This window comes from Cydia amplana, chromosome 3 (genome assembly GCF_948474715.1).
Source record: "Cydia amplana chromosome 3, ilCydAmpl1.1, whole genome shotgun sequence".
Lineage (NCBI taxonomy): Eukaryota > Metazoa > Arthropoda > Insecta > Lepidoptera > Tortricidae > Cydia > Cydia amplana.
In genome coordinates this window covers 15,484,618-15,510,720 of record NC_086071.1, presented here as the reverse complement: position 1 = coordinate 15,510,720, position 26,103 = coordinate 15,484,618, and the positions used below count along the sequence as shown (strand labels likewise).

Below are 26,103 nucleotides of genomic sequence, written 5' to 3'. Positions count from 1 at the left end.
GTCACCATGCCTGTTACGTTCTAACAAGTATGTAAGTGTCCTAGTCACAGTCTCACTTTTTTTAAATTCCCCACCATAATTTAGTATGAATTATGATGGGCAACGAATAAATTCGACCAATCACAGTGTCGCATTGCGTATGTTTTGTCTGTTTGTTCTGTTTTATTTCTTGTGATTTCACAGGGTTGACCCCATAGCATAGTAAAAGTTGTTATAAGTACGACATGGTATGACTTACATATCTACCCCTCAGAGTATGATCACGGTACGGTACGGTTTTAACTAATTGTTGACATTCTTTCCTAAAAATACCTTAAAAAATAACAAAAAAAACCGGTCAAGTGCGAGTCGGACTCGCGCACGGAGGGTTCCGCACCATCAACAAAAAAACAAGCAAAAAAACGGTCACCCATCCAAGTACTGACCCCCCGACGTTGCTTAACTTCGGTCAAAAATCACGTTTGTTGTATGGGAGCCCCACTTAAATCTTTATTTTATTCTGTTTTTAGTATTTGTTGTTATAGCGGCAACAGAAATACATCATCTGTGAAAATTTCAACCCGATGTTCCCTTTGAAACCATTCATGCCGATGCACTGGGTCCTTTACCTGAATCAAATGGCCATCGTTATGTCCTCATTATTGTGGACAGCTTTTCGAAGTTTTGCCTCTTATACCCCATGGTGCGCCAGGATGCTGGCGAGCTAAAGCGACATTTCACAAACGCTGTGTCACTTTTTGGCACTCCTAAACTTATTGTTGCGGATCGTGGCCGCATGTTCCAAAGTGCAGAGTTCACTAACTGGGTTTCTGAGTTGGGGAGTCAAATCCATTTGATAACCCCTGAAATGCATCAGTCGAATGGTCAGGTCGAACGATATTGTCGAACCCTGCTAAATATGATCAGGGTTGAGAGTAACTATCGTCAGGAAGAGTGGTCATCTGTCATGTGGAAGTTGCAACTGGTTATTAATATGACGAAGCACAAGACTACTCAGATGTCACCCCTTAATCTGTTAGTTGGAATCGACGCCATGACACCCGTTATCCGCAACGTCGTGCGGGATGTTGCCATTGAAGGGAGTCATCAAAATAGGGAAAGTCTACGAGAGATGGCGAGACAGCGAGTGTCTGAACGTCTACAGCGAAACCGAGATTTACAAGATGCTTCGGTTAATAAAAATAGGCGCGAGCCTCGTATGTTCGAAGTGAACTCTATGGTTTTTGTTATTAAGAAGGCACAATCCACAGGAAAGCTGGACTCTGGAATGCGGGGCCCATATCGCGTAGTCAAGGCACTGCCTCATGGGCGGTACGAGCTGCGGCTGCTTGCAGGCTCCTACGGGAAGACCACCCAAGCTGCGGCCGAGTATATGGTTCCTTGGAAGGGCGAATGGACTCCGGACACATGTGCTGCCTTTTTCGAGGGTGAGCTACTACCTATATTGTTGATAAGTGAGCAGACCTCACTTTGCAAGCAGACCTTGCATGCTTGTAACTTTATGTAGTGAGCAGACCTCACTTTGCAAGCAGACCTTGCATTCTTGTAACTTTATGTGGTGAGCAGACCTCACTTTGCAAGCAGACCTTGCACGATTGTAACTTTATATGCAGTGAGCAGACCTCGCTTTACAGGCAAACCTTGCTTCTTTGTCCTTTTATTTAATGATCAAATCTTGTGTTGTGCAAGCAGACCTTACACGATACATGTCCCGTTATCATGAGCATCCCACTTTGTTTATTTTGACAAGTGTGTTTTTTTATTACGCAGATGCAGACAATGATGAACCGGAGTCTGTCGCCGCGGGTCCAATGCCTTCTGGGTCCACGACATTGGATGATGGACTCGTTACACCCATGCCGACCGAAAAGGATACTTCCGGTCCCGCTACGACAGGTCAAGATTCATCTACCATGGGAGATTAAGGAGAAGAGACCGAGACGTTCTCGCGTCAGGAAAGGCCGTATTAGAGAGAAGCCTTACCCGGTGGCGCTAATTTTTCCAAAACCAGCTTTGAACAAAGTTGTTTCGCGCTAAACCCGCTGAACCAATAGATGGCGCTCAAATACCTACCGATTTGCTGCAACTTCAGCTCGCAACAACTTCACGCAAATAAATGGCGCCATATTGCTTCCCTCTGGTTTGACCCACTTTTGGCTCGACACTGGTGCGGTGCGGTTGTCTCGAAATTCGCGATAATTATTGTTCACGCTCTATTTAGGTTGTAATTAACTTTAAAAGTATTGATTTGTGCGTTTTCATCAATAAATTGGAATTACTTTTGTAGACTATGTGTTTTTCCTTATAAAATCTTATCCCCTTGCTAAAACTACTATATACGCCTCGCCTATCATGCTTTAATATATAGGGAATTTAATAACCGGAGTCGCCTTGTCTCTAATTTTCTGTACAAACCAGTCTGCCTATTTTTGTGGGGGAGAGGCACGTCAAATGTATGGCGATACGAAACGAATAGGGTGACTGCTAAAGTTTTCGGCCACTCCATAGTAATTGGCCACTCTTAACAAGAGCTAGTCTTGTGCTAGAGTCGCCTGCTTGCGCCTTCTGGAAACACTGGGACGATGTACATATGGGGTACAGAGGCGTAGTTTATAATTTATGTATTATAATTTAGTATAGGTTCCACTAACATAGGATTAAGGTAATGTACACTAACACTATGGACATGGTCTGAAAATAAAATATATTGTATATTGTTGTAATAAGACTTCTTTTGACTTGTTTCTTTCTGATTTGTTAGGAAAGGCCAATAGCCATAACAGTCACCCTATACAAATGTAACGTACAAATAGCCATATCAGAAAAACGTCAGTCCATACAATGAGTATGACTATTGGGCGAGGTTTTCGACAGAGAGGTACCTACCTAAGCTCTTAAAAGGCAAATCCGATTGATAAATTCTCTAAGCTTTAATATGAGAAAACTCGTACGGAATTCTCTTTATCATTCCATACGAGTTCAGCAGAGGTTAGCCAACAAAAAGGTCTCGAGTGTTTACAAAGACGGTCTGTTATACCTACGGGATTTTTGTGTCCGGAGCACAGACTAAACAGACACCGTATAATAAAATGTTAAAGCAACCAGCAGCTTGAGCCGGCAACCTTCAAATCAAGGGCGAACAGGCACCTTCTGGGCAGGCTCGCTCCATCGTAGGCCACGTCTTCGCCTCGGCTAGTCTGTGGCCATGAGTAAGCCCATTTATTATAAAAAAAAAGGTTACCACACGTAGAGGTAGACTAGTATAGTCCAACAATAAACATTAGAAAATAAATGAGGGCGCCACTTCCTACGTAACTGTCACATTTTTGACGTAAAATGGTTAATAATGGCAACAATTTAGTAGGTTTTTTTTAGTTCCATTTATTTAATTTCTACTATTTTATGTCGCACTATATATAAATTCACTTACAAAATTGAGCAGTACTGGGTTGCATTCTATACTACTTTGTACTATAGAGTTAGACCAAGAAATGTCTGCAGCGATTTTGATAGCCCACGCAGTGCTAGTGTTATTTACACTTCATAAATTCATAGAAGTATGACGTTTAAAATGACACTTGCACTGCGTGGGCTATCAAAATCGCTGCAGACTTTTCTCGGTCTGACTCTATGACAATCCTAAGATTTTTAGTAGATATGTTTTCTGCTGGACAAAGCGCTGCCCTTTTTACGCCACTCGCGGTTTGGTACATGCGTCTGCTAGTCGCTAAAAATGTTTCGGCGGCCGATCGTAACATCAGGCTGATGGACATATCCTTCATTTTGTAGTGAGGTGATCTGTGGCCTGAAGTTTCCATGGCAACTTTGGTAATCTACGTCAAAAAGATGCGATTAAAGTGGTATAAGTACTTGTTTGACTTTTTTTGCTGACTGAGTTGTTGTTGAGTTTTTGTGATTAAAGGTCCTTAAGGAAATGTACCTTTAACGGGACATCCAAAAGAGCATTCCATGAAATCATATTAGGTATACTGGTTGTACCGTAAACCATAAACGATCTTTAAAGCCAAATTTTCGTACGTTTTATCCTTACAAGACATGCCAAAACCTTTTACTTCCTAAATTTTTTAAGATATATGTCTTTGAAAAATGTACCCAAATCGTTAATTTTTTTATGTCCACAAAAAAACGCCGGTTTTCTCGAACATTTTTGACCCGTACAAAAGATAAGTACCTTTTCTGAAACTGTTATGGATTTGATCTGTCAGCTGTCAACAGCGACATTGCTGAAGAAATTCAAGATGGCAACTGTGTGCATCGTCGACCCCCGTTTTGTATTAAAAGTCCTTCCGCAGATCTTAATTTACACAGTCTGAGTGAGTCTCAGACCAGTGACACCTACTGCTAATGTATGGTATTAATTATGACATCTTATACCTTTAAACGAGCAATTCTTGTTTGTTTGTTTATTTATTTATTTATTTATATATATATTTCGGGGATCTCGGAAACGGCTCGAACGATTTCGATGAAATTTGGTATATGGGGGTTTTCGGGGGCGAAAAATCGATCTAGCTAGGTCTTATCTCTGGAAATACGCTATTTTTTGAGTTTTTATAAGTTTTCCGAGCAAAGCTCGATCTCCCAGATATTTATTATTATAGACGTTGAACGCGCAACGCTGAAATTTGAAGTAATATAAATATATCTTTCAACTTATAAGCCAATTCAAGTTTTAGTTAGAGTCTGTTCGGAAAGAGAAGAGTCGTGGAATGTAACGTATTGGGCCCCATACATTCCACGACTCTTCTTTTTCCGCACAGACTCTATTAGATCAGTATCATATTGGAAGCAGATCGAATAATAGGTGAACTAAGTGTATAATAGTATTTTATACAATCGTGATATAATGGAGAGCTTTTCAGTCGAGTACCGTGTTTAGGCAACGAAGCTTGCTGAGTTGCCTAAGTAAGGTACGAGATTGAAAAGCTTGATTATATCACTATTGTATACAATACTTTTTCTACGAGTCAACAAAAAAAATACTTAAAACTAGTAGAAGAATCATATATGTAGGTAAAAAAACCAAAAGTATACAGCTAAGATGCGCGAGCAGCCGCGATACCTTCATACTCGTACGCGACCCGGCCTCCGCGCCCCGCGCCCCCGGCCGGTTGGTCAACGACACCTTCTCGTAACTCATGAGGCCCTGGTACTTGCTTCGCGCGTTCAATTGGTCAATTTCATTATAGTTGACCAAACTGTATCGAAATGAATATTATAATTGACTACACTGTATCGAAATGAATATTATAGTTGAGTTGGGGTCCCATAGTGAAAAAAGTATGCGATTTCACTTTAGTATACGAAGTCTTAATTCAAGCATTGCAGTCGACGAGTAGAAATTTTTTTTAGTTTACTCTGAGTTGGGTGAACAGAGTCAACTACAGGAACACGAATTGGCCTGTTTAACTTTGAAATTCAAATGATTTTATGGAAATTCAACCCCTTGGGGTTAAAATGAGGTTGAATTTTTTTTACCAACTTCAAGTACCTAAGTAATAAATTGTTGGGACTTACGATGTGTTAGAGGCCATAGGTCTGTGGTCTGCGGGTACGTAGGGATCCAAGTCTTCTCGTGACCCATTGTATGCCAATTCTATTCTGTAACAAAAACAATAATATAATAAAAAAATAAGATATAAGATAACTTATTGTCAAACACAAACACAAAAGGAAGGAAAGGAAAAAAATACAACTTTACGCAAAACACTAAATAAATTTAAAATTACTAAGTATATCCCTTAAATTTATATAAAACACGGAAGGTCGTGAGTTCAAAAATGTTATGTCCAGTATTTTGGACGTTGTCGAATTAAGGGATATATTAATTACGGAGAACTGAGCAATCTCACTTTGAGTACTAGGAAATAATGAAGAAAATCCAACAAAAGAGTCGTTTTATAACCCATTTGTAATATAAAATAGTTTATGAGAGTGATGGTTTAAACATAAAACCAAAAGATAATTTACTTAATATTTATTATATGACAAAACTTGTGCGTCTGTTGAATTCATAAAAAAACAACTCAGGGAGTGCCAGCAGAAGTGAAAACTCAATGACTAGTGCAAAATGCACTACCTATGTATAATTGAGGTTAACGCCATCTATAGCGTTATTTCGTCGCATTACTTGAAACCCTTAAGCACATCACTGTTAGTACTCGAGTTATATTAATGCCAGTTAGAGCAAAACTCACTAAATGGCATTTAAATTTTAAATCAATAAAGAAAAACTCAATGACATTACAAAGTAACAGGTTTTCGATCAGGTCACGTGTCTGTCCTACGGTCACGTAATCTCTCGCGAGTTTAAAAAAATTTCCCCACCTTAAAAAGTGCACAGCGCCGCTAAAGAAGTTTTCACTTCAAAAATATTATGTTGTAGGTATACTGTTTCAGTTTGTCGTGGACGCCATATTTTTACTGATGCTGTTTAACACCGAACATTTCTTGGCTGACAAACATGAAGAGAGTAGGTACGGAAAAGTTCATTGGTCAAGTCCAAACCCCGTAACGGAGCTAGCAAAACCGTGGCATATGACAGTTTTATGCCAGGGTTGGCGAAAATGATGAACCATTTTGCTTAAACTTTAATATACGAAAGACATACAAGTAAATAACATTGAACGAGAACCTTATTGATCCTCTTCCGGCAACCGGTTTAATTGGCTGTCAAGGAAAATAAATTAACATGTCAATATGTCAATATTAAATGATCCGTGGCATAAACTCCGGGACAACGCGAGGAAGATTATGATGTCAATATTAAATGCGTCTCAATGTTGTTATTTTGTTTATCAAATCACGTTTTTTTCGTATATTTATTTCAAATATTTATAAGGAATTTTTATTGCTTTAAAATATTGGTGTGTTTGAAAACAAAGAAGAAAATGTTTTTTGTACTTTAATTTGTTCATAATAGTGACAACTGATAACCCTGACGTACAAGTGTCACAGATTTGCTGGCTCAGTTTTGGAGTATGTAAGTGACAATCTGTCAAGACCTCTAAATTTAGACATGGTAAAGGGGCCCACTGATTACCAGTCCGCCGGACGATATCGGCCTGTCAGTTGTTCGGAACTGTCAACTTTTTGTTCTAACTGACAGGTCGATATCGTCCGGCGGACTGTTAATCAGTGGGCCCCTTAAGACAGCATATTCTCTTGCTTTGAAGCGTCAACTTGTCGTTGTGAAGGTTTACTATCCGGTTGTCTTTATTAGCAGCGATACAATATTAAAACTCGAATAATTATGACCATTCTGCACGGATATGATGGTCGCCGGTTATCGACGGGATAGAGCAATTATGTTATTTTTTAACACCGCGGTATTGGAAAAGACATATATTGTTATTATAACGCTATCACGTAATATGCCTTTGGCGCATGTCGCCACAGTATTGGCTTTTTCTCCTTTTTAGGGTTCCGTAGCCAAATGGCAAAAAACGGAACCCTTATAGATTCCTCATGTCTGTCTGTCTGTCTGTCTGTCCGTCCGTATGTCACAGCCACTTTTCTCCGAAACTATAAGAACTATACTATTGAAACTTGGTAAGTAGATGTATTCTGTGAACCGCATTAAGATTTTCACATAAAAATAGAAAAAATATATTTTGGGGGTTCCCCATACTTAGACCTGAAACTAAAAAAAAAATTTCATTTTCAAATTTTTCATCAAACCCATACGTGTGGGGTATCTATGGATAGGTCTTCAAAAATGATATTGAGGTTTCTAATGTCATTTTTTTCTAAACTGAATAGTTTGCGCGAGAGACACTTCCAAAGTGGTAAAATGTGTCCCCCCCCCCTGTAACTTCTAAAATAAGAGAATGATAAAACTAAAAAAAATATACGATGTATCTACATGTAACTTCCACCGAAAATTGGTTTGAACGAGATCTAGTAAGTAGTTTTTTTTAATACGTCATAAATCGCCTAAATACGGAACCCTTCATGGGCGAGTCCGACTCGCACTTGGCCGCTTTATGCTTTTAAAATAATGAATATTTTATTGCGTAAGTAATTTTGGTCCCTGGGGTAATAAGGTTTGGTCTCAATTAAATTATCTACCAATGTTGAAGAATAAATAATTGTAGTACCCGTATAATTGTGGCATTAATTTTAAACAATTAGATTGAACCTTCGGCGTATGATCCATCTTCAATAGATTCGTATTTGTTTATTGTAAACGTCAAATATTAAAGAGCAGTAATGATGAAAATGAGTAGTAATGGCTCAGATGGTGGTTTCCAAATGTCGCTGTTCGATTTAACAAACCACACTGATGTATTGATGGGCAATTTAGTTAATTGATACCGATTTAACCCCAATATATACAATGAGTAAATTGTGATGACACGCGTAGTTTTCATTGCATCATCTAATTTTATAAGCTATCAATTATGATTCTAAATAAGACTGCGTCTTATTGCAAAAGGACATCGACTATGACACATAAAAGGAAGTAATTCTGTCTGTCTGTTACCTCTTCACGCTTAAACCGCAGAACCGATTTAGATGAAATTTAGTATAGAGATTGTTTGAGTCCCGAGGAGTCCCTTAAAGGAGTGGAATTTTATATGGGGAGTTAACAACAACTGCATAACAAACTTTATCGACAGGAACTGTCCCGCCCGCGCGGTGTAGCACCGGCGCTGGTGCACTATTTAGTTGAAATTTGGTATAGAGATAGTTTGAGTCCCGGGGAAGGACAAAGCGTAGTTTACATTTAAGAAATCACCCTTTAAGGTGGTGAAAAAAGGGGGTTTGTCAAAGGACTGTCTCATTTCAAACATAGACAGAGTGAATCATACTATCTTTGTCTTACACTAGTACTAATAGTAGTAGTAGTTACAAAAGAAAAGGATGATTTTCCTGGTTCTTACTGACTGAAAAATTGGTTTGACCAACTATATCTGAACCTAATTTTATAATATAGCTGGTCAACCAAATCTTGTCAGTAAAAAAAGGCGCGAAATTCATATTTTCTATGGGACGATATCCCTTCGCGCCTACATTTTTCAAATTTGCCGCCTTTTTCTACTGTCAAGATCTGTTTGACCAAGTATATTATAAATTATCTAGGTTATTTATTTAATAAAATGTATTATCATCGTAAGGTCATATTCGCGGTAGGACCTCTGAAATTAATATAAATATCTACATTCAATTAGTGACGTAAACTTCGAGTTCATAAATATGTATACATTTTTTTACCTTAATCCATTGCAATAAGGGAAAAAAATCTATATACCTATATAAACGTGAAAGACCTGACTGACTGACTGACTGACTGACTGACTGACTGACTGACTGACTGACTGACTGACTGACTGACTTAAATCAACGCACAGCCCAAACCGCTGGGACTTGAAAGTCCAAATTTGGCAAGTAGGTTCCTTATAAGATCTAGAGGTCCACTAAGAAAGGATTTTTCATAATTCATTCCCTAAAGGGGTGAAATGGGGGTCCAAAGTTTGTATGGGGTTCAAGTTTTATTTTGAGCTAGGAAATTGAAACTTCGTTAAAAGATATATTATTAAAATACAAGAAAACTAATTTCAGCGTTTTTGAAATTTCTTCCCCTAAGGTGGTGAAAAAGGGGTAGAAAGTTTGTATGGAGATCGACATTTTTTTCGAGTGCGGGACTTGAAACTTTGTATATGGCCATATTATTAAAATACAAGAAAAGTAATTTCAGCTTTTTTAAAAATTCATCCCCTAACAGGGTTAAAACGGGGTTAAAAGATGGAATCTATTACGAATTCTTTGAAACTTCTTATAAACGCGTAACATAAAATAAAAAAATAACATTAATTGAACATTATTAAAAATTCAACCCCTAAGGGGCTTAAAAAGGGGATGAAAGTTTGTCTTGGGGTCCTAATTTTATTGTAAGCTAGGAACTTGAAACTTCGTAAAAAGGTATTATAATAAAAGAGAAGAAAACTGATTTCAGCGTTTTTAAAAATTCATCCCCCAAGGTGGTGAAAAAGGGGTTGAATTTTTGTATGCACATCAAATATTTTATTGAGTGCGGGACTTGAAACTTTGTATATGGGCATATTATTAAAATACAAGAAAAGTAATTTCAGCGTTTTTAAAAATTCATCCCCTAACAGGGTTAAAACGGGGTTGAAAGATGGAATCTATTACGAATTCTTTAAAACTTCTTATAAACGCGTAACATAAAATAAAAAAATAACATTAATTGAACATTATTAAAAATTCAACCCCTAAGGGGCTTAAAAAGGGGATGAAAGTTTGTCTTGGGGTCCTAATTTTATTGTAAGCTAGGAACTTGAAACTTCGTAAAAAGGTATTATAATAAAAGAGAAGAAAACTGATTTCAGCGTTTTTAAAAATTCATCCCCCAAGGTGGTGGAAAAGGGGTTGAATTTTTGTATGCACATCAAATATTTTATTGAGTGCGGGACTTGAAACTTTGTATATGGGCATATTATTAAAATACAAGAAAAGTAATTTCAGCGTTTTTAAAAATTCATCCCCTAACAGGGTTAAATAGGGGTTGAAAGTTTGTATGGAGATCAAACATTTTTTTGAGTGCGTGACTTGAATCTTTGTATAAAGGCATATTATTAGAATACAAGAAAAGTTATTTCAGCGTTCTTGAAAATTCATCCCCCAAGGTAGTGAAAAAGGGGTTGAAAGTTTGTATGCACATCAAATATTTTTTTGAGTGCGGGACTTGAATCGTTGTATAAGAGTATATTATAAGAATACAAGAAAAGTAATTTCAGCGTTTTTAAAAATTCACCCCTTAAAAGGGTTAAATAGGGGTTGAAAATTTGTATGGAGATCAAACATTTTTTTGAGTGCGGGACTTGAATCTTTGTGTAAAGGCATATTATAAGAATACAAGAAAAGTAATTTCAGCGTTTTTGAAAATTCGTCTCCCAAGGTGGTGAAAAAGGGGTTGAAAGTTTGTATGCACATCAAATATTTTTTTGAGCGTGGGACTTGAATCTTTGTATAAGGGCATATTATAAGAACACAAAGAAGTGATTTCAGCGTTTTTAAAAATTCATCCCCTAAAAAGGTTAAATAGGGGTTGAAAGTTTGTATGGAGATCAAACATTTTTTTTTGTGCGGGACTTGAAACTTTGTATAAAGGCATATTATTAGAATACAAGAAAAGTATTCGGCATTTTTGAAAATTCATCCCTCAAGCTGGTAAAAAAGGGGTTGAAAATTTGTATGAAGGTCAAATATTTATTTGAGTGCGGCACGATTCAAATCGTTATATAAAGGCATATTATTAGAATACATGAAAAGTAATTTCAGCTTTTTTAAAAATAATCCCCTAAAAGGTTTAAGAAGGGGTTGAAAGTTGATAGAGAGATCAAATTTTATTTAAAGTTAGGAACTTCAAACTTCGTAAATAGGTAGTTAGGTAGTAGGTTTACTAAATAGTGGACTTGAAAATATGCTGGAGGTTGAGAGGGATTATATCGAGAACAATTTTATTCAGTTAGAGGCTTGAAACTTCGTAGCCAGGTTGTGTATAATAATTAACAAATGATTAACAGTCCCTACTGCTATCTTTTGCTGTATAATGTTCTAAGCTAATGTAGAATATGTAACCACCAATATACAAATCCACGCGTACGAAGTCGCGGGCAACAGCTAGTGTATACATATATGTGAACTCGACTGTACCCAGCTTAATTAAAACCGTAGGCCGTAAATGAAGCTGTAAACTTAAATATACTTAATTAAGATTGATTAATCAAACTGGCAACGGATATGTTCGATTGAGCATGAAATGATGTAATGAACCTTACTGCCCACCACGATAACAGCTGTAACAGCGATTAAGAAATTCGCTGATTTATCGTATTTGGTTTAAAAAACCGGCCAAGTGCGAGTCGGACTCGCGCACGGAGGGTTCCGCACCATCAACAAAAATAGCAAAAGCAAAAAAAAAACAAGCAAAAAAACGGTCACCCATCCAAGTACTGACCCCGCCCGACGTTGCTAACTTCGGTCAAAAACCACGTTTGTTGTATGGGAGCCCCACTTAAATCTTTATTTTATTCTGTTTTTAGTATTTGTTGTTATAGCGGCAACAGAAATACATCATCTGTGAAATTTTCAACTGTCTAGCTATCACGGTTCGTGAGATACAGCCTGGTGACAGACGGACGGACGGACGGACGGACGGACGGACGGACGGACAGCGGAGTCTTAGTAATAGGGTCCCGTTTTTACCCTTTGGGTACGGAACCCTAAAAAGAAGGAAATAAAAAAAAAAATGTTTCAGACGAGAATCGAACTTGCGACTAGCTTAGCGCTGCAAATATTTCCATCATCACTACATAGTATAAAACAAAGTCGCTTCCCGCTGTCTGTCTGTCCCTATGCAATGCATAGATCTTTAAAACTACGCAACGGATTTTCATGCGGTTTTCTTTTTGTTCAAAAGGAAGGTTTACGCATATAATTTGTTAACCCGTGCGAAGCCGGGGCGGGTCGCTAGTACCTATATAATTTTCATATGCGCCATTCGAATCGTTTTAGTGTAGGTATAACTAGCAACCCGCCCCGGCTTCGCACGGGTTGAACAAAACCTTAAAAATTTGTAGGGGAGAGTGGGTAACAGTGGGTAACGGGTAACAGTGGATCTTTTGCAATAACTTTACTAAAGTTACTTGTACAGGGGTAAGCGTTCACGACGTTATCGCTTTTATGCCCCTCCATTTGCCTAACTAGATACCACCTCTCCTTCAGAATTCAAATTCGCAGAAATGAGCATTTTTTACACGATTTTCAAAAAATCGTTTTCTTTATGGCTTGTGATTTACAAATTCTTTCATTGTTGTGAATATGGTTTTAATGTATGAAAAATCGATCTATTACCTTATTTTAACCATAAACAAAACTAATAAATTTTTGAGTGATTTTTTATACAACTACCATCAATGGGGAAGAGTGGATCATATGAAATTGGGTCACAGTGGATCAAAAAAAAACCGGTATGAAAATTAAAAGTTTTCATTTAGAAAAAAAAAACATGATAATAAAAGCACAAAACTAATATAAATCTCCAGGCAAAGAGCGAAATCCCTGTTCTTTAAGTTGTAGCCAGTATGCAAAAAATATTATGATAAAAAATCATCGTACACTATGAAAAATTATGATCAACGGATATGATCAAAAATCTGCACATATATGATGAAACTTAATATATTTTAACGGATAAATGCTCAAACAATGCAGCAACTCTTATCAATTCGTTTTATCGGACGGTGATCCACTGTTACCCGCACATGGGTAACAGTGAATCTTTCTCCACTTTTGTTTAAATTTTATTTTATTTTATTACTAACGATCCTTACAGATTTTTTCTTAAAAAGGTTTAAGAGTTAGTTTAATACTCTAGGTTTAGATAAGAAAATAATAAAATATGAAGTTAAATGGCGCAACTACAACTCTTAGAAAAAAAAAGTAATTCACTGTGACCCACTCTCCCCTACACCTAAACCTGTCTCAAGAATCACTCTATTGACAGGCGAAAACCGTATGAAGGCCCGGAGCATCCGGCGCTTCGTTTTCTATGGAGAGCACCACGTGATCACCGATCAGCCGTCATAGAAAATGACATGTCGGCCGCCTCGGCCCGGGCACGGCCCGGTCTAGCGTGAGTCATCCTTAAGAGCCAACAGGAGTGGTCATTTCTCCATACAAACGTACTCGACTGTTTCCTCCGTGGGTTTTGAAGCTAGAGCAATGATTTTTTCAACACAGATTAATATTGTCAATATCTGTGTCGGACCGTTTTGCTTTATTTGATATTTTTGTTTTTTAAGAAGCTAGAGCCCTTCAAAAATGGCCAAAATGGACTAATTGACTATGCCGCAATGAGAGGCGTGCTATTCAAAACTGATAACAATTAGTCAAAAAAGCAAAGCGGTCCGACACAGGTGTCATAATCATTTAGATTTCCAAATTTGGTTACGATTGGTTAAGTTTTGGAGGAGGAAACAGTCGAGTACGAAACCTCGATTTTTGAGATTTTTACGCAGGATTTTTCGCCTTGTCCTTATCGCACTAGTTTTAGGAGCCGCTTCCGTTAGCGAGACGGGTATATTTACCTAAAATATTTAAATCTTAGCTCCTGTTGGCTCTTAACTCGCGGTGGTGTGTGTGAACTATACCACAGTATAATAAAGAGTACTAGCATACAGTATGGACGCTCCCTGCCTCCCGTTGAAAGTGCCGCCCACCCGCTGAGACTCTCGTTACCTCACAGTTACCCTACAATGTCTTATCTCACTCACACAAGCATGGTACGCGTTCACCTACACGAGCTTAGGCTGTATGCGTAGGAACGCGTTTGTTTCATACATTTGATCGCCAGTGTCCGAGGTGTGACTATACGATGGTTGCTCAAAATGTATTTCCACGGTACAATAATATTAATGGAACTTTGTCGCTTATTAGTTTTGTGACGTAAACAATTATTATAATGACGTGAATAGGTTTTTATGGTCAACAACAATGATTCGTTAAGTATGTACGTATATTCAATTAATTATTTTCTAGCTCTATTTTATTTTCCCCGTTATGAATCACGGTATTCACACGGTAATAGTGCCCTAAGAATTACATTGTTTTAACATAATAACATTATATTACCTACATTAATTATTTCTGACGGCCTCCTAGCATTGTCGGTATAAAATCGAAGTTCGCAAATTGCGGGCATCTTTCTCTGTCACTCTACTTACGCCTTCATTGGAGTAAAAGAGAAAGATCCCCGCAATTTGCGAAAAACGGTTTTCGCGGTAGCCCCTCTGGCCTACTATGCTTAGAGGTCCCGGTAAGAGCATTTATCTGTGTTTATGACGGAAATTTGTTCTCGAGGTATGAATGTTATCTGAATATATATTATTATTATATATAATAATTATAATATTAATATCTCACACAAACATCTAACACACGCCTTATTGAGCTTACTATTAGGATTAGGTCGATCTTTGTAAGATTATCCGATATTTATTTAATGATAATTTGACTTGCTTTGTCATTCATACCACTTTTTTGCTTTAGAACTAAGAAAACACGTGGGTTTATTCTTTATCTAACTAGAGCTGTTAATACAGCAACAAGATAACCAAGTACATAGATAACCCGGAGACGTATTCTGATTGCATAAAATAATAATATTTTTGGTTGAAGGAATGTCACTTTTCACACTGACAGACCATAGCCATAACGTCATATAGGTACCTACAGATCAAATTCATGACCTGTAATTACAATCAGAATACGCCTTTATGTTAAGTCAATGGGCCCGATTCGGATTTTGTAATAGACATAATCTATTAGGCATCGCCAAGATACGATAACGATATGTTTAAGATCTAACCTGTAAAATTTGACATTTCCGCGATTCTGGAGATACTCTTGAACGATTTCCACAAGATATTGCTTAGAGATCTAATTCACATCTAATATATATCTAACACGATCTATTGTAAAAGTGACATTGGTTGCCCGAATTGCGCTGCAAAAGAGAACTAGTTGAAATCTAAACTATAACGTATCTAGAATGGATCTAGTACGTGTCGTCTCTTGTGAATATCTTGAAGTTCGAATACGGCAGTTTGTCTGTAAGTAGATCACCCGTTTCCCATTGCAGCTGTAACGCTGTGGCAACAGCAACGCTGCTGCAGTCGCCATCCGAATGTACAGTCAAACAATGTAACATCCGATTTAGTACCTTGTCACAGTGACAATCAATATTAAAATCGCTAGAGACCTCATACTATTGTCACTGTGACGAGGTACAAAATGGGTAGGAAATTAAATTCTTCACCTAACCTTCATAACATAATTTGACGACCGGTCTGGCCTAGTGGGTAGTGACCCTGCCTGTGAAGCCGATGGTCCTGGGTTCGAATCCCGGTAAGGGCATTTATTTGTGTGATGAACACAAAATATTTGTTCCTTAGTCATGGATGTTTTGATGTTTTCTATATGTACATATATAAGTGTGTATTTATCTATATAAGTATGTATATCGTCGCCTAACACCCATAATATAAGCTATGCGCTCTGCTTAGTTTGGGGCTAGGTGGATCTGTGTAAGATATCCCCTAATATAAAAAAAAAAATACTAACTTGGAGCTGTAGTTGTCCGCAGGAACGCGGCGCGGTTCTAGCGGCGGCGCCGAATGCTTCTCAGTCTTCGCCATCTTGTGTTAGGAGAAAATGTCAAAGTGATTCCTTTTGTCGGTTTTTGGGTTACATCGCCACGGTTCCCGGTATTTTATCTGAAAAAAAAAACAAATTCTTATTTTAAACCAGCAACCCGGGACGACGCGCAGAATGATGATATCCGTGATAAAAACTTTACTTCGTTAGATGTTTTTTCCCGGGACTCAATATCTTTCATCTTAATCGGTTCATCGGTCAGTCTGACAGTTTTTTTCGCATTTAGGTATATTATTTGTAGATATATAGTGTAAGTACTTATTGGGACTTCAGACTAGCGTGTTACTAAATCTTATAGCATTATGTCGTTATAAAGGATCAAATATAAGCATGTTCGGACAATGGCTAGATATTCCGATTGTAAAGTTTTTAACGAACTTTCGTATTAATTCGGAAATAAGTCACATTAATAAAGCGTTACATAATTTATTTGTTAAGCAATTCTTGACCGATTCATCATCATCTTCCTCGCGTTGTCCCGGCATTTTGCCACGGCTCATGGGAGCCTGGGGTCCGCTTGGCAACTAATCCCAGTAATTGGCGTGGGCACTAGTTTTTACGAAAGCGACTGCCATCTGACCTTCCAACCCAGAGGGTAAACTAGGCCCGTATTGGGATTAGTCCGGTTTCCTCACGATGTTTTCCTTCACCGAAAAGCGACTGGTAAATATCAAATGATATTTCGTACATAAGTTCGGAAAAACTCATTGGTACGAGCCGGGGTTTGAATCCGCGACCTCCGGATTGCAAGTCGCACGCTCTTACCGCTAGGCCACCAGCGCAATTCTTGACCGATTAAAGTCTGGCCGCGTCTTCTTCTACGTAGAATAATGGTTTGCGTGATACCTAAAACTATTTATATCGAAATTCTTTTCCAAGGACCCAAACTATTTCCACGCCAAAGCACAGGGCTCCGCTCCCATACATGTTTGGCCCAAGATAAAACTCAAAAGACATGGCGTATTCATTGTTAAGCTCTAAATCGATTCAGCGGTTTAAGCGTGGAGAGGTGACAGAATAGTAGAAAATATATATTTTTATTTTCTACCATTGAATCTTCACATGCATCAGTCCGTACGCTCGAATAAATCCACATTGGCATTGTGAACCATACAGTATGTGTAATTGTGTATTAGCGCTCAAGCGTGAATGATCCCTGTCAGCAAAGCGGTTCAAACGAATATCATAATTATATATGCTATATATACAATATATACAGGATGTCCCTAGCCATTGGACAAAGCCGAAATTTACATATGCATTAGGATATTTAGAACCAGTATACAAAGTATCATAACAATCGGTGTAGCAGTTACGAAGAAATTAACAAATTACGATTCTTTACTTTGGAGCAGCCTGTATGTGTTAGTTAGTAGCCCCTGAGGTAATTAAATAGTATGAAACCTTCTTCGACCTATTTGATTATCTTTTTAGGGTTCCGTACCCAAAGGGTAAAAACGGGACCCTATTACTAAGACTCCGCTGTCCGTCCGTCCGTCCGTCCGTCTGTCACCAGGCTGTATCTCACGAACCGTGAATGAATGAATGAATGAATGAATGAATGAACGTTTATTCACACGTGATAGCCAGACAGTTGAAATTTTCACAGATGATGTATTTCTGTTGCCGCTATAACAACAAATACTAAAAACAGAATAAAATAAAGATTTAAGTGGGCCTCCCATACAACAAACGTGATTTTTGACCAAAGTTAAGCAACGTCGGGCGGGGTCAGTACTTGGATGGGTGACCGTTTTTTTGCTTGTTTTACTCTATTTTTTGTTGATGGTGCGGAACCCTCCGTGCGCGAGTCCGACTCGCACTTGGCCGGTTTTTTATTTAAGACACTAATAAGATTCTGACTTTTGACAAATGTCATTGACGCAATTATTGGAAATAATTTTTGTTTGAAACTTTATTTTTTTATCTTTTGTTCGAATAAAAAAAAAAATAACGTCAGAGCATTCCTGAGAAGTAACCCTACGTGGGATTTCAGGTTTGTCCAATGGCTAAGGTCACTCTGTATGCTGGAGTTGTGTCAATGTTAATATCCATGGAGGAAAATGGGGACCATGTTTGTATGAAGAAGTGATCGTATGAATGTGGGTATATTCTTCATTGTACATAGAAAAACAAATATCGCAATTTTTTCCGTTAAAAATATTGAGCTTTATGTTTGCAAGAATCCATAACACGCGTTCCAATAATCCGCTTTCCAATAAGGACGTCGATAATCAAGCTAAGCATTTTTACATTTTTTGCGAGCTTTGCTTGGGTATGCATTGTTGGTTCCCACATTTATTATCCGATTACGGTGAAATACGAGAGATATGATGATTTCCGGGCACATTCAAGTATTCATTTATGGTACCGAAGTCTGAAGCAAAGATTGGACCCTCCTATTATCATAAATCATAATGGTATGTAGTATTTTTGAATCATAATGATATGATTTTTTAGGGTTCGTTACCTATATTGCTTTCTATTGAAATTTCTGCCTTTAGTTTAGTATGCGACATACCATTGTATTAGTAGCACAATCATACGCTGTGCTGTGGGGAATGGCCATGGCCAACGTCGGAATTACGCATTGTATAGAAAGTGACATTAAATAGTTATATTATATAATAACCCATTGTTAAACTTATAAAGAAGGACGTGGGAGGATAAGCAAAACTATTTATTTTCTAAATGAGACAACAAGTTATTATAATTGTACGTATGAACAATTAGGACTGTTTTGATATGAAACATGCTTCTAATTTTATTCTTGAGGGAACTCCATGATTCCTTTTTTTTTTAAATTAAACATTAAATCAATATATTCAAAGACATGATATCATCAGCGGTTCCGTGTACGCAACTTCTTTGATTAGATGCCCGCTGGGCTTGGAAGAAGGCAGACGTATCGCGATTTTATATAAAATGACATTTTACTCTTGGACTGTTTTTAGATTCATTTAAAGCATTTAGAACAGGAGTAGATTTATATTTTTCCCTCTGTCATAAATATTCAGGGTTCTGGCCGTTTATGAAAACTACATCCATAAAACGATTATTAAATTTGCAGTCTCGAAGTCGTTTTTGTCATATGAATCCACCAGAGGTGCCTCACAACTCAATATCATAAGTGTTTCAGCTTTTGTTTATTAATTACTTAATCGCTTCTTCTTTCAATGGCAATATACCTACTTAGCAATAACAGCAAAGTTAATTTCGCCAGCCTATACGAAAATTTATGTCAAGTTTAATTAATAAGTTTAATTTAATTTATTCAAGCAAGCCAAAATCTCTCACGATTAAGTAAAGGCAAATAAATATTTAATTACGAAATCAACCAAATTGGTTGATACGTATAATAGACGTAAATTTTCTATAGCTATACGGGTATCAGTCAATATAAGTTTTAAATTTATCTTATATCAGTTTTATTGCGTTCTTAAACGTTTGTTTACTGAGTTAATTTTTATTACTTCAATGGATTAAAACAGTTTTGTTTAAATCCTTGTCTTTAAGCTACGGGCGTAAAATGTAAATTCCACAGCAGAATTAACCATATTACCTAAAGTAAAACCTAAGACAGATTTCCCAGCATTTAACCAAATTAATCAGACATAGAAGTTTTTGTGGCAAAATAAAGTGATTGACTAAATGAAATATATCTACTAGTCTATTATCGATATTACCTTTAGTTTATAGATATTTATTACATTTTATAAGAAGATAGCTACCCGCGAAGTATGTATACCTACTACACGCTCGATATCTTCTTCTCTTTTGATACATTGGTAGTTTTCTATTCTATTGGCACTCCAGTTTACTAGGTTTTACTTCTATACAGTTTATTAGGTTTTGATTTTCAAGTAACAACTATAATGTAGTAAAGAAATGATGTACCGCTTTGTAATTGATTTATTTACATCCCTGATATTTCTCGGTAACTTACCTACGTACAGCAACTAGAAGTTACATCTTTTAAATATTAATCTATGATTTATAAGAGATTTATCGATGTTTCATTTTTTTAAACACTTGTTATTGTCACAAAAACTGCTATGTCTGCAAAGCATATTAGAACTTGCGACCTATCGGAACACTGGTCTCTCTCTTAACCAACTGAGCTACCGAAGCTTACCAGAAGCGTGCGAATCTTTCCATTCCTTCCTTTTCCTTCCACATTATGACGGTGGCAACAAGGGTATGACTTCACACTTGTATAATTATATTTAGTTAGAGGCATGTCGATTAGCTAGTACAAATGTCAGGTTTTGACAACCTCTACCTCTGAATATTTTCATAAAAGTTTGTCGAACGCCGATCTTGGACCTATACTTTTTTTAAATATGCAAGTATTTCAAGGTGGCTGTAAAAGGCTGTTTTAATTATGTACATAGGCTACAAAGGTATTAAACGTACTATACAAGTATGTATCTACTTACACCTACATAATGGCATTGCCATTGACACAGCGTCATACTAGGCTGGTTCGTAATACGAGTACTTAACTAAGTACTTATAAGGCAGAGGTAGTATTTCCCACAATGATTATGAACTTTATTTCAAAGTGATAGGGTTCAATTTTACATGCCCGAGGTTTAAACCAGTCAATAAATTTAACATTCCGGATGTTCGCGTCCATAGAGAAAACAGAGGAGGGTTGATTTCATTTTTAATTTTAAAATTTCAAGTTTTTTTTATGTAACACGATATTGAATTTTTCTATTTAATAATTATGTCAAAATAAGCAGTTACAGATGTAGTGCATAATTATTTTCCATCGTTTATTCACGGAAACGTACGGACGTGTCCTGCTATTTCAGTCAGTCTCGGTAAAAAGGACTGACGTTGACTGAAGTAGCATGATGAAAAACAATTACGCACTACATATATTCTGTACAAGTTATAATTCTGGCCTCCAGTTCCAGAAGGTCGGATATGAAGAGAGCCAATAAGTTGACACTTGTTTGCCAACAATTAAAGTACAGTCGCCATCAGATATATCGGAGCGTCCAAGGTGCTCAAAAAATATCTGAACACGCACTCTACAGCCTTGACAATAGAGGCGTCAGATATTTGTGAGCACCTTGGCCGCTCCGATATTCCTGATGGCGACTATACCTATCGAGTTCCTTGATTCTGTAATAAGCCTTCAACATCAATGACTTTTTAAGTAATTCTTAAGACCTGGAAAGGGTAATCTTAAAGCATCCTCAGGTAACTTGTTATAAAAATGAATGCATTGCCCAACGAATGACTTTTGTACTTTACGGACACGAAACTTTCTGATAGCAAGCTTATTTTTATTTCTAGTGTTAAAGTTATGGACATCAGAATTCTTAGTGAAGGAGTCTAGATTCTTAATAACATAAATAAAACTATCATATATGTATGTATTGGGAAGCTACAGTTAAAATATTAATTTATTTGAAAAGTTCTCTTAATGATTCACGCGCTCTTAAGTTATATATAGAACGAATGGCTCTCTTTTGTAAGACAAATATAGTCTGTATGTCAGCTGCTTTGCCCCAAACCAGAATACCATATGGCATTACACTATGAAAAGAACTATAATAAACAAGGCGAGCTGTTTCAACATTAGTCAATTGTCTAATTCTCCTCACGGTAGGCGTACCGGCGGCTTACGAGCGGACGAACTTAATTTGTTAATAATTCCAGTAACAAATATTATTCGTGATGAACACATAAATATCGTCTTCCACGTGCCTCGAGAGACTTGTTTTCGTAAAATTATACTTTAAATACTTAATACTCTAGAAAGCAACATCTAAATTCAATTTAAATTTATTAATCATATTAAAAACTTAAGTCGTTAAAGGGATTAAATCTTAGGATAATAACGGCCGCAAATAAAACGCTTTTTAAGCCTTATACGTGTCAAGTAAAAGATACAAAAACTGCACGTGTAAAGGTATCCTTCAAAGTTCAGTGCAGCACATTTATTTATGAACATTTGTGACGTTATCTATGAAAAGGGACCCTATTGTCGATGGCGCTTACGCCATTATTAACGATGCTCCGATATAATACAATGCCGCGCGACGCTGTGCGGCGTAAGCGCCATCGACAATAAGGTCTCTTTTCATAGATAATGCCCCATTTAATGTACGCACAAATAGTGCACGCACTGAGTTACGCATCCGTCTCCACCGACGAGGCTATATGTAATTTATGTAAATGTACAGAGCACATTTGTACATCACCTAGAAATATAATCTGATAAATAAAAAGATATTATATCTAAAATCCAAGATCCCGAAGATTTTGAACCAGCTATCTTCTGACGCAAATTACTCCATAGTGGCATGATTAACCCGGTTAACTTTAAGTAATTGGAAATAAATTTAGCAAGTATTACAATTTGACTACTGTTTTTAACCGAATTCAAAGTTTAAATAGTAGTTTGTGTTACAAGGGATCAAAATGATATATTTCCGTCAAGGGCGTAGGTACCTACATTGAACCCTGAACGAAGCGATGGATTCTAAAGTAGAATCCTCAGCGTAATGAGGGATTCAAGTGTTAACGCCCAAGACGAAATAATTTTGATACCGTGTGACACATACTGCTTTTCACATCAACTATGAGGAAAATAAAAAAGTCTTAGTGTTGACAAAATCTGATGCTTAACCCTTAAATTGGCATTGTGCATCACCGTGTACGTTAGTTAATAAAAAATCCTGTCATAAATATATCGAATTTTCTAAGCTTTTATTATCAGAAACTACTTAATAATGATGTTATGAATAGTACTAAAATATGTGATATGGCAAAAAATTGAAATTAACGTCACTATCAAAAAATCTGAATAAAGCGGCGACGCTCGCCAGTACCTCTTATAAGTTTTATTAAATTTTAACAACTTTTCTGTATGCAAGTTATGATTATTATGTTTTGTGTTTTATAAGAAAATAGTAAAGTATATGAATAATTGGTCATTTTGTGTGCATAAGGCATAATAATAAAGATAATCATAATAATAATCATAATAATGTTGATTCGACGATCATTGTCCCGATAGTTGTTTCAGCGAACGGTCTAATAGCGAAGAGTCTCGACCAACATCTTGAGAGACTCTCGCTAGGTGGTTGGATCAAGGGTCAGATGCAGAAGGCGGTGATCTTGGACACGGCGCGGATAGTCCGCCGGTTCCTCTCTCTGCAGCCCTGACCACCGGCAGCTTGGGCCTTGCCCCGCTGCTAACGGCACCCTAGGTTAGGTTTTTTATAATATGTTTATAAGTATTTTGTATTGTTTTTGTAAGTGTTTTTGTATTTTATTTATATATCCATATTATAAAATAACCTAACTTAAGACCAAAAATAAATAAAGAGAAAGATAATCACTGGTAAATAGGAATGTACCTACACCACAGTTACCGTTGACAAGTTTGTAAAGATGTACTTACATTCAACCGTGTACATTGCCAACTACACGGTAAATAAACATAGGTAACCACGGTGTACATTACCAACTTATTATCTGTACTTAACTTTTGTTTTGAAACTAACGATTTTGCGTGTCCTTGTTTATTTAAAATATTTTTAAGCAGTATGCTTTCCTTTCTTTGTGTGTAGTACTTAACACTGTGTAGATCGCATAAGATTTTGGCTTTAATTCCCGTAAAAAATGTATGTTCTGATGATGAATCTGACTGATTCCGATGAGGAGCCCACACGCATTCACACAATTCTATTCTGATGATAGCGGGTCTCTATTGTTTCTCAGAAAAAGTATTGTTTGTCCGCATTTTCGTTAGTCATAATTTGTTTGGTTCAGACACGCGTTACTTTTCAGGATTGCTATAAAACAAACCTGACATAACCTATCTATAGGATAACCTTACGAAAGTCTTGAAAAATTAACGCTTTAAGTTTTATGACTAAGTAATGAAAATATGACAAACAATACATTATGACTTAAAACTTTATGTGAAACAAAGGCACCCCCGATAAATAATATAATCAAGCACGATTTAATTCTGAAAGCACGTTGATTGTTGATTGTCTTTCGACTATATTAGAGGAACTTCTACATTCTCCATCTACAGTTATTTATGATGCCTTGCCCACATTAAACTCTGTACAATCCGTAGCCACGCCATCTACCAACACTTGAACACTCATCGCCATTAACTACTAGGGTAACAAGAGCTTCATATAAACACGAAAAACAGAATTAGATACAGATTTAGGTTACCTACTTTTAGAACTTCCGGTTTGAGCTATTCGAAGGACATTGTAAAGCGACGAAGATTGGTAACCGATGAAATGAATGTTGAGAAACTGTGCCATAACAAAAAAAATACAAAAGGTTGTGAAATAGAGTCCTACAGACAGTCTTTGGTTTAACAACTTGGGGCATTTTCCTGAGAGTGGACCGAAAAATGTACGCTGCAGATACTGCAAGGAGGGAAAGACGAAATTTTATTGCATCAAATGCAATATGCTCCATTATTTCATCGTCGTAGAAACAAAAAAACTAAATTGCTTTTGACAGTTCCACACTAAATGATGTTTTTTCATAATAATTTACGTTAATTTTTATATAATATTTTACTGGCTTCTTGGCAGCGGTAACCAGCGTGTACATACAAGAATGTTACTTTCCTTGTTATAAAATTGGTAACGTGCATAGTGATGTACATAGATTTTCTGAAAAACTAATAATTTTCGGATTTTTTTAAACATTTTTCTGTAGGCCCCCAGACGGTATTAAATAAAGGTATGCTAAGTAATATTACTTGTTTTTACAAATTTTTAGGGTTCCGTACCCAAAGGGTAAAAACGGGACCCTATTACTAAGACTCCGCTGTCCGTCCGTCCGTCCGTCTGTCACCAGGCTGTATCTCACGAACCGTGATAGCTAGATAGTTGAAATTTTCACAGATGATGTATTTCTGTTGCCACTATAACAACAAATACTAAAAACAGAATAAAATAAAGATTTAAGTGGGGCTCCCATACAACAAACGTGATTTTTGACCGAAGTTAAGCAACGTCGGGCGGGGTCAGTACTTGGATGGGTGACCGTTTTTTTGCTTGTTTTTCTTTTGCTCTATTTTTTGTTGATGGTGCGGAACTCTCCGTGCGCGAGTCCGACTCGCACTTGGCCGGTTTTTTTACTCTTGCCAATTTAATTGTTAAACAGATTATTTAAGCAAAAAAATAAATTGCAAAAAAATGTAAAAATAGTGTGTTAGAACAGAAAATTGTTACTTTGATCCCTCCTAGCAGGGAGGAAAAGTGCCACTTTGATCCCTCCTAGCAGGGAAGAAATAGTAGTTTGACAAGGGATCAAAATGATATATTTCCGTCAAGGGCGTACATTGAATTCTGAATGAAGCGATGGATTCTAAAGTAGAATCCTGAGCGTAATGAGGGATTCAAGTGTTAACGCCCAAGATAAAATAATTTTGATACCGTGTGACACATACTGCTTTTCACATCAACTATGAGGAAAATAAAAAAATCTTAGTGTTAACACAATCTGATGCTTAAACAGATTATTTAAGCAAAAAAATAATGTGCAAAAAAATGTAAAAATAGTGTGCTAGAACAGAAAATTGTTACTTTGATCCCTCCTAGCAGGGAGGAAAAGTGCCACTTTGATCCCTCCTAGCAGGGAAGAAAAAGCTCTTTTCTGAGTAGGAGGTGTGAAAAGGACTTTTTACTATTAAGTAAATGTCACGAGGCATTTTTTTAACTACCTAGCACAAACAATCTCTATGCGGGGTTTTTTATTATTTTATTTATATAATATTTTTGATTAATATATAAGGTAAACGTACTAGTGCTCGACATGCTAATGCCCAATAGATGA

At 36.9% G+C, this 26,103-nt stretch overlaps 2 protein-coding genes across 2 annotated transcripts in view; one reads left to right on the top strand and one right to left on the bottom strand.

Annotated features, from left to right (window-relative positions):
* Positions 1-26,103, bottom strand: part of LOC134662782 (proton-coupled amino acid transporter-like protein pathetic) — a 56,771-nt gene that overhangs the window by 13,489 nt on the left and 17,179 nt on the right. Inside the window, exons 2-3 of the mRNA XM_063519079.1 lie at positions 16,171-16,322; positions 5,539-5,622 (exon numbers count right to left, since the gene is read on the bottom strand). Coding sequence (XP_063375149.1) covers positions 5,539-5,622; positions 16,171-16,244 — 158 coding nt within the window. The 5' untranslated portion in view covers positions 16,245-16,322. The remainder of the gene's footprint in view (positions 1-5,538; positions 5,623-16,170; positions 16,323-26,103) is intronic.
* Positions 730-2,317, top strand: LOC134662964 (uncharacterized). The gene has a single exon (XM_063519268.1). The coding sequence runs from the start codon at positions 776-778 to the stop codon at positions 1,505-1,507; it is 732 nt and encodes a 243-aa protein (XP_063375338.1). The 5' UTR covers positions 730-775; the 3' UTR covers positions 1,508-2,317.

Coding starts and splice junctions, on each gene's coding strand:
- LOC134662964 (XM_063519268.1), top strand. CDS start 776: ATGTTCCAAAGTGCAGAGTTCACTAACTGGGTTTCTGAGTTGGGGAGT.